Raw genomic sequence first — 8,922 nt, forward strand, 5'->3', positions numbered from 1 at the left:
ATTATTTTGTCTTAGAAAGGGAGGAAACCCTGATATTTGTGACCAAAAAAGCTGAACTTATAGTAGCAGAGGGGAGAATAGTGGTTACAAGAAACAGTGGTGTAGGGGAAAAAGGGAGATTAGAAAAAAAGAAAAAAAGTAGAACGGTGGTTGCCAGGGCTTGTGGGGAGAAGGTCATGGGGAATTGTTGTTTAATAGGTACAGAGTTACAATTTTGCAAGATGGATGGTGGTGAGGGTTGCACGACAACATGAATGTACTTAATACCTCTGAACTGTACAATGATTAATATAGTAAATTTTATGTAATATTTATTTCACCACAATGAAAGAGAAAATAAAGTACTACTGGGTTATAGCCCAAAGTATAAAATAAATATTCATGAGTACATGCTGACGTAAATAAATGATTAAGTGCATATGTCCATACATATATACATACATAAGGAGAGGGAAGAGATACATTTCCTATACAGGACATTCAAAATAATTTATGATGACACTCCACCCTCAGTGATGGGGAGCTTAACATCCCACATTTTTTTTTTAGATGTTGGGGGTAGGAGTTTATTAATTTATTTATTTATTTTTGCTGTGTTGGGTCTTCGTTTCTGTGCGAGGGCTTTCTCTAGTTGTGGCAAGCGGGGGCCACTCTTCGTCGCGGTGCGCAGGCCTCTCACGATCGCGGCCTCTCTTGTTGCGGATCACAAGCTCCAGACGCGCAGGCTCAGTAGTTGTGGCTCACGGGCCTAGTTGCTCCACGGCATGTGGGATCCTCCCAGGCCAGGGCTCGAACCCGTGTCCCCTGCATTAGCAGGCAGATTCTCAACCACTGTAACACCAGGGAAGCCCCAACTCCCCACTTCTTAGTTGTGGGCTTTGCACAGTGACTTCCTTCCAAAGAATACAGTACAGTAATATGGGATGTTGGAGAGAGGATGAGGAGAGTGGCAAAGCCTGATAGATGTTACCTCAGCCAGGTGATCAAAGTGATAAATCATGTGAATAGTACGTCCCCTTTAAATAATGTGATGAAAAAGGCACTTTACCTCTGTGGTCTTCCTCTTAAAAACCCATAACTCCAGTCTAATCATGAAGAAAACATCAGACAAACCCAATTTGAGGGATATTCTATAAAATACCTGACCAGGACCCCTCAAAACTGTCAAGGTCATCAAAAATCAAGGAAAGTGAGAAACTGTCACAGTCAAGAGGAGCCTAAGGAGACAAGACAACTAAATGTAATGTGATATTCTAGATGGGATCCTGAAACAGGAAAAGACAGTAGGTAAAAACTAAAACAATAGGAATAAACCTTGAACTTCAGTTAATAATAATGTACCAATACAGTTTTGTTAATTATAATAATAAATGTGCTATACTAATGTAAGATGTTAATAATAAGGGAAACTGGGTGTGATGTGTATGGTAACTCTTTTTACTGTCTTCTTGACTTTTTCATAAATTGGAAACTGTTCTAAAGAAAGGTCTATTACACCTACTACTATATGTAAAATAGATATACAACAAGGATTTGCTGCATAGCATATGGAACTATATTCAATATCTTGTAATAACCTATAATGGAAAAGAATCTGAAGTTGTACAGCTGAAACTAACACAATATTGTAAATCAACTATAGTTAAATAAACAAATTAAAAAAAGAAAATAACAGAAAAATAAGGTCTACGAAAAAATCAAAACCTAAGACTTCAAAAACATTTGCACATATTCTGGGTGTTTCTGATTACTTCTCACTGTGCCCCCAATCTTCCCAACCAGTTCTACTCAGACTTCCTTCTAACTCTTGTCCTGTTAGGAGGACTTGAGCCTTCATTCTCATCCTCTGAATAATGAGAGCCGCTGACAAGCATTAACTCAAGGAGTGAGGTAGTTAGATCAGAATTTTAAGTAGAACACCCTGTCCTCTGTGTGATGGGTGGATTGCAGGGTGTGTGGAGACAGGGAGCAAAGGAGAACAGCTTGAGGGCCATTGCAATAGTTCAGGTGAGAAATGACCTCAGTCAAAGCTTGGGAGGTGTGGGTAAGGATAGCAAGGACTTGGTCTCTGCTGGAGAGTAGGGAAGCAAAGGAAAGGAGTGGAGAATGATGTGTTGTCTCTGGCTTCGGTGAATGCAGAGAAGGTATCATTACCCGAGAGAGAGAATACCTAAGGAGGAATGACAGTGGGTGTCCCTGGAGTTGGGTGGGCAGTAAGAGATACTAAGTGCCCTTCAACCTATTGAGTTTGGGTGCCTATGGCAGTCTCAAAAGGGATGTCCCTGACATATGCTCATGGCTGTGATGAAGTAGCTTTGGGTAACTTGAGACAACCTGCCTGAGATGATGTGGTAAACTAGTTAGAGCCAGGTGATTCCCAGGAAGGAGAGAGCCCCCACGTCCTGATGTGACTGATGGCAGGAAAGGCTACAGAAATGTCAGGGAGGGTAACCACTGCAATGACCTTGGATCTGTATTTCTCCAGGCTATTCAGCACTTTGGCTTTCATGATTCCAGCTGGCCCAACCTTTACTTCCTTTAGTGACACTGTCACTTTCTCCTTCAGAGACCAGTCCCAGGAGTCTCTCCTCTCCCCATCTTGCCCAGTTCTGCTTCTTTGCTTTCCTAAAGTCTTCCTTAACCATGCAGGCAGTTAATAAGACTCTTGGAAACCATGAGGACATTCTATGGAGAGAAAACCTGGGCAGGGACCAGAACCCAGGTGGAGCCTCCACTCCCTCCCCGTGCCTTTGGCCATGGGCTAGGATTGGGCTCCGGGGCTATAATGTAAAGCAGTGTTGAACTGAGATGAATAGATCCTCTTCCCCCAACCAGAATAACCTATCTCCTCTTCATGACTGCCAAGTGCTCCTTTCAGGTGCATGAATGAAGTTGTTTTGTTTTCTTTTGGTGTTGTTGTGATCTCATTTTTAGAAGCTGTTGAATGTATTGAATGGTTTGGGGAGCAGAATTAAAAAGGGGTCAAAATGTCTGTCCTCCTTTGGAAATTGGCCAAGAGTCATTTGCAACCATTAACCCCCACACAGGTTTCTATACGGTGAGCGACACAGGGTAAAAAGCCAAAGAGAATACAGGATCCCAGGTCTTCCAGCATTTATTCTGTATTATTGTACACACTCACAGATTCAACAATAGTAGTGGGGATGCAGTCAGAGTTGCTGTAGTCACTGTCTCTTCAAGCAGAGGCTCTGGACACCTGAGGTTGGGATTGGGCTCATCAGGGGTGGGTGCTGGGCAATAGCTCCCCTCCCCGCCAAGCCCTATCCAAGGGACATGCAGAAGGACAGGGTCAGGCAGGTTCACAGATAAGGTGGGCCACCCAGGCTGGGGACTGGAGGTAAGCCTGGCCACTGGCTCTCTCTTCACTTGTGTGGGACTTCCAGGGGCCTCTGGGCCCCTAGGGGTGGTTACTTATATTTGGGGGACACTACACCTCCTGCTTCTTTAGGGGGCAAGACTTCTCCCTTCAGTGGCTGGACTGGGTTGGTCTCTTGGACCTGGCCAGGAGTTGGGACAAGAAGAGGCTACTTCAGCAACCCCTCCTACTGCTTCAGCTGCTGCTCCCCTTTCTTTTCCAGTTGCTCATCTTTCTTTGCTAGCTCTTGATCCAGCCGCTGGCCCAAGACCTTCTTCTCCTGTTTCAGCTGTTCCACATGCTTTCCTTGCTCCTGTGACACTTTCTGCTGCTGCTGCTGCTGTTCCACAGGCTTTCCTTGCTCCTGTGACTCTTTCTGCTGCTGCTGCTGCTGCTGTTCCACAGGCTTTCCTTGCTCCTGGGACTCTTTCTGCTGCTGTTGCTGTTCCACAGGCTTTCCTTTCTCCTGTGACTCTTTCTGCTGCTGCTGCTGCTGTTCCACAGGCTTTCCTTGCTCCTGGGACTCTTTCTGCTGCTGCTGCTGTTCCACAGGCTTTCCTTGCTCCTGGGACTCTTTCTGCTGCTGCTGCTGCTGCTGTTCCACAGGCTTTCCTTGCTCCTGGGACTCTTTCTGCTGCTGCTGCTGTTCCACAGGCTTTCCTTTCTCCTGGGACTCTTTCTGCTGCTGCTGCTGCTGTTCCACAGGCTTTCCTTGCTCCTGGGACTCTTTCTGCTGCTGCTGCTGCTGCTGTTCCACAGGCTTTCCTTGCTCCTGTGACTCTTTCTGCTGCTGCTGCTGCTGCTGTTCCACAGGCTTTCCTTGCTCCTGTGACTCTTTCTGCTGCTGCTGCTGCTGCTGTATCACAGGCTTTCCTTTCTCCTGTGACTCTTTCTGCTGCTGCTGCTGCTGCTGTATCACAGGCTTTCCTTGCTCCTGGGACTCTTTCTGCTGCTGTTGCTGTTCCACGGGCTTTCCTTGCTCCTGGGACTCTTTCTGCTGCTGCTGCTGCTGTTCCACAGGCTTTCCTTGCTCCTGTGACTCTTTCTGCTGCTGCTGCTGCTGTTCCACAGGCTTTCCTTTCTCCTGTGACTCTTTCTGCTGCTGCTGCTGCTGTTCCACAGGCTTTCCTTTCTCCTGGGTCTCTTTCTGCTGCTGCTGCTGCTGTTCCACAGGCTTTCCTTTCTCCTGTGACTCTTTCTGCTGCTGCTGCTGCTGTATCACAGGCTTTCCTTTCTCCTGGGACTCTTTCTGCTGCTGCTGCTGCTGTATCACAGGCTTTCCTTGCTCCTGGGACACTTTCTGCTGCTGCTGCTGTTCCACAGGCTTTCCTTTCTCCTGTGACTCTTTCTGCTGCTGCTGCTGCTGTATCACAGGCTTTCCTTTCTCCTGGGACTCTTTCTGCTGCTGCTGCTGCTGTATCACAGGCTTTCCTTGCTCCTGGGACACTTTCTGCTGCTGCTGCTGTTCCACAGGCTTTCCTTTCTCCTGGGACTCTTTCTGCTGCTGCTGCTGTTCCACAGGCTTTCCTTGCTCCTCTGACTTTTGCTGCTGCTGCTGCTGCTGCTGCTGTTCCTGCTGCTGTGGCTCCTGTTGCCGTGGCTCACACTCTTTCTTGGGCACCTCCTTCACAGGAGTTGTGTGTTTCTTCCCGAGCTCCATGGGATCCTTCCCTGGGATCTCCGAGGGTACCTTCTGGAATGGGGCAGGCAGTGGAGTTGGCTGCTTCACTTGCTCCTGCTGGATGTTGGTGGGAGGAGAAACAGGCTTGAGGGGCTCCTTACTGGGGGCAGTGGGCAAGGTCACCGGCAGAGTACATTGCTGAGACATCTTGGAAGCTGCTTTAGGTCAACCTGAAAATCAGGATGGGTCAGAGGGTTAATTGAAGGCGAGGAAGTAGATGAACCCTGGAAATATGCAGCAGCGCCTGGTTTTTCAGCATCCTCTCTTCCCTTGGGTGGGGGTACTCTCCCACCCACGCTGGGCTATCATTCCCCAGAAGCAGCAGAGTGAAGGGTAGGAATGGAGAGGGGCAGGGAAAGACCCTCCTGGGAGCCTCTTGTTCCCAAGAGACAACAAAGAGGACTCTCCAGAGGTGCTCTGCAAAGGTGGGCTGGGTACCACTTCACCTCCTGCTCTTGCCTATCCTTGTCTCTCCCTTGTTTCTGACCTTCATGTACAAAGAAGAGAGATGAGCTCTGGGATTATGACAGGAAGAGGGAAGGTGCCACGAAAAGAAAGGTCTCCTGGAGAACTCCCGAGTCCTGGAAAATCAGTAGCCCATCCCGAGAGGATCTGAGAGGTGAGGGTGCACGCCCTGGACTGGAGTCACATGACATGATCTCAGCTTAAATCTCCCAGTGAAATGCTGTGTGGTTCTGCGAAAGTCATTTAGCCCCTCTGGACCTCAGGTTTCTCCTCTGTAAAATGAACAGATTGGCCTATTCAGCTCCAGAGCTGCTTTCTCTCCTGACCATCTGAGCTTTAGCTGGTGGTGGTGGGAGGGGGCTGGAAGGTTGCTGAGAGCTGGAGTTGGTTCTTTCAAGTCTCCTACTTCTAAGCTGGGTTTCCCTGTCCCTGCTCAGCCTGGGTTCTCCAAATAGAAAGTGTTCCCCATGCTGCATTTCTCCCTTTGGTAGCACAGCCAAGAGTTACAAGCATGTCCCCGGACACCCTGCCTCCATAAAGAAGGCAAAATCACAGTCAGCCCAAATCAATCAGTTTTAGGAGAGAAACTGGCCATATTTCCCCTTTATCCCCATCTTACTCCTCTCTCTGTCTCATTCTATTTCTCTGTCTCTCTGTCTCTCTGCCTCTCTGTCTCTCTGCCTTTCTTCTCTCTCTCTCTCTCTCTCTCTCTCTCTCTCTCTCTCTCTCTCTCTCTCTCTCTCTCTCTCTCTAAAATACGGTCCCAAGAAAGTATGGGGTAGGAGGAGATTGCTGTCTGTTCTGTGTTTCCATACCATGGCACCTAGCCCTCAGCACAGTGACCTGAGCCCTCCAAGAAGGACAGTAGTCCTGTTGAATCCAGCACACAAATGATACCTACACCCACCTGGCTGGCCACCCCAGCCGTATTCTGGCCTGTGGGAGACCCCTGGTCCCAACCTTGGTTCTGCCAGCTAACACTTACCTGACTCACAGTGAGGATGGCTGCAGAAGCTTCTAGTGGAACACTGAGCCGAGCAGGGGCCGGGGTGCCCTTTATACTGTTCCTCAGCCTCGCCTCTCTCCCAAGGTGAAGGAGATGGACTGGTTTCACCACTCCTGTTGGTCTACTTCCTCTAGCCCCTTCCTGACTCATCATAGGAACCTTAAGCAAAAAACCCGTCAGGGCCCCTTTTCACAGGGACACACAGCTCCTGCCTGGCCAGAGGGCTCTGGGGGCTCATTCACTCCTGTGATCCTCGCGACCTGGGCACAGGGAGGTGAGGGAGGCATCTCAGGAACCTGGTCCCCTTTTCCTCTTGTTTTGTGACCTCAGCCAAGCTTTTCTTCTGAATCTCAGTTTCTCCACCATACTGTTTCCAACAGGAATATGAAAAGATTCCCAGCATCACTTATCAGCAGGGAAATATGAATCAAACCACAATGAGATATCCTCTCACACCGGTTAGAATGGCTACTATAAAAAAGTCAAAAGCTAACAAGTGTTGGCAAGGATGTAGAGAAAAGAGAACCCTTGTACACTGTTGGTAGGACTGTAAATTGCTACAGTTATTATATAAAACAATATGAAGGTCCCTCAAAAAATTAAAAATAGAACTACCATATGATTCAGCAATACCACTTCTGGGTATATATCTAAAGAAAATGAAATCACTACCTTTTTTTTTTTTCTTTAACATCTTTATTGGGGTATAATTGCTTTACAATGGTGTGTTAGTTTCTGCTTTATAACAAAGTGAATCAGTCATACATAAACATATGTTCCCATATGTCTTCCCTCTTGCGTCTCCCTCCCTCCCACCCTCCCTATCCCACCCCTCCAGGCTGTCACAAAGCACCGAGCCAATATCCCTGTGCCATGCGGCTGCTTCCCACTAGCTATCTACCTTACTACGTTTGTTAGTGTGTATATGTCCATGACTCTCTCTCGCCCTGTCACAGCTCACCCTTCCCCCTCCCCATAACCTCAAGTCCGTTCTCTAGGAGGTCTGCGTCTTTATTCCTGCCTTACCCCTAGGTTCTTCATGACACTTTTTTTTTCTTAAATTCCATATATATGGGTTAGCATACGGTATTTGTCTCTCTCTTTCTGACTTACTTCACTCTGTATGACAGACTCTAGGTCTATCCACCTCATTACAAATAGCTCAGTTTCGTTTCTTTTTATGGCTGAGTAATATTCCATTGTATATATGTGCCACATCTTCTTTATCCATTCATCCGATGATGGGCACTTAGGTTGTTTCCATCTCTGGGCTATTGTAAATAGAGCTGCAATGAACATTTTGGTACATGACTCTTTTTGAATTTTGGTTTTCTCAGGGTATATGCCCAGTAGTGGGATTGCTGGGTCATATGGTAGTTCTATTTGTAGTTTTTTAAGGAACCTCCATACTGTTCTCCATAGTGGCTGAACCAATTCACATTCCCACCAGCAGTGCAAGAATGTTCCCGTTCCTCCACACCCTCTCCAGCATTTATTGTTTCTAGATTTTTTGATGATGGCCATTCTGACTGGTGTGAGATGATATCTCATTGTAGTTTTGATTTGCATTTCTCTAATGATTAATGATGTTGAGCATTCTTTCATGTGTTTGTTGGCAGTCTGTATATCTTCTTTGGAGAAATGTCTGTTTAGGTCTTCTGCCCATTTTTGGATTGGGTTGTTTGTTTTTTTGTTATTGAGCTGCATGAGCTGCTTGTAAATTTTGGAGATTAATCCTTTGTCGGTTGCTTCATTTGCAAATATTTTCTCCCATTCTGAGGGTTGTCTTTTGGTCTTGTTTATGGTTTCCTTTGCTGTGCAAAAGCTTTGAAGTTTCATTAGGTCCCATTTGTTTATTTTTGTTGTTATTTCCATTACTCTAGGAGGTGGGTCAGAAAGGATCTTGCCGTGATTTATGTCATAGAGTGTTCTGCCTATGTTTTCGTCTAAGAGTTTGATAGTTTCTGGCCTTACATTTAGGTCTTTAATCCATTTTGAGCTTATTTTTGTGTATGGTGTTAGGGAGTGATCTAATCTCAGACTTTTAAAAGTACCTGTCCAGTTTTCCCAGCACCACTTATTGAAGAGGCTGTCCTTTCTCCACTGTACATTCCTGCCACCTTTATCAAAGATAAGGTGTCCATATGTGCGTGGGTTTATCTCTGGGCTTTCTATCCTGTTCCATTGATCTATCTTTCTGTTTTTGTGCCAGTACCATACCGTCTTGATAACTGTAGCTTTGTAGTATAGTCTGAAGTCAGGGAGCCTGATTCCTCCAGTTCCTTTTTTCGTTCTCAAGATTGCTTTGGCTATTCGGGGTCTTTTGTGTTTCCATACAAATTGCAAAACTTTTGTTCTAGTTCTGTGGAAAATGCCCGTGGTAGTTTGATAGGG

The 8,922-nt window shown here is 46.5% G+C and overlaps 1 protein-coding gene across 1 annotated transcript; it reads right to left on the reverse strand.

Annotated features, from left to right (window-relative positions):
* Window positions 1-3,099: 3,099 nt before the first annotated feature.
* LOC132515972 (involucrin-like) lies at window positions 3,100-6,532 on the reverse strand. Its single transcript, XM_060142350.1, has 3 exons — window positions 6,508-6,532; window positions 4,749-5,227; window positions 3,100-4,229 (listed from the first exon to the last, which is right to left on the reverse strand). Exons 2-3 carry the CDS (start codon window positions 5,202-5,204, stop codon window positions 3,564-3,566), a joined length of 1,122 nt encoding a protein of 373 aa, XP_059998333.1. The 5' UTR covers window positions 5,205-5,227; window positions 6,508-6,532; the 3' UTR covers window positions 3,100-3,563.
* Between the last annotated feature and the right edge of the window lie 2,390 nt (window positions 6,533-8,922).

Source organism: Lagenorhynchus albirostris, chromosome 2 (assembly GCF_949774975.1).
Source record: "Lagenorhynchus albirostris chromosome 2, mLagAlb1.1, whole genome shotgun sequence".
In the NCBI taxonomy this organism is placed as follows: domain Eukaryota; kingdom Metazoa; phylum Chordata; class Mammalia; order Artiodactyla; family Delphinidae; genus Lagenorhynchus; species Lagenorhynchus albirostris.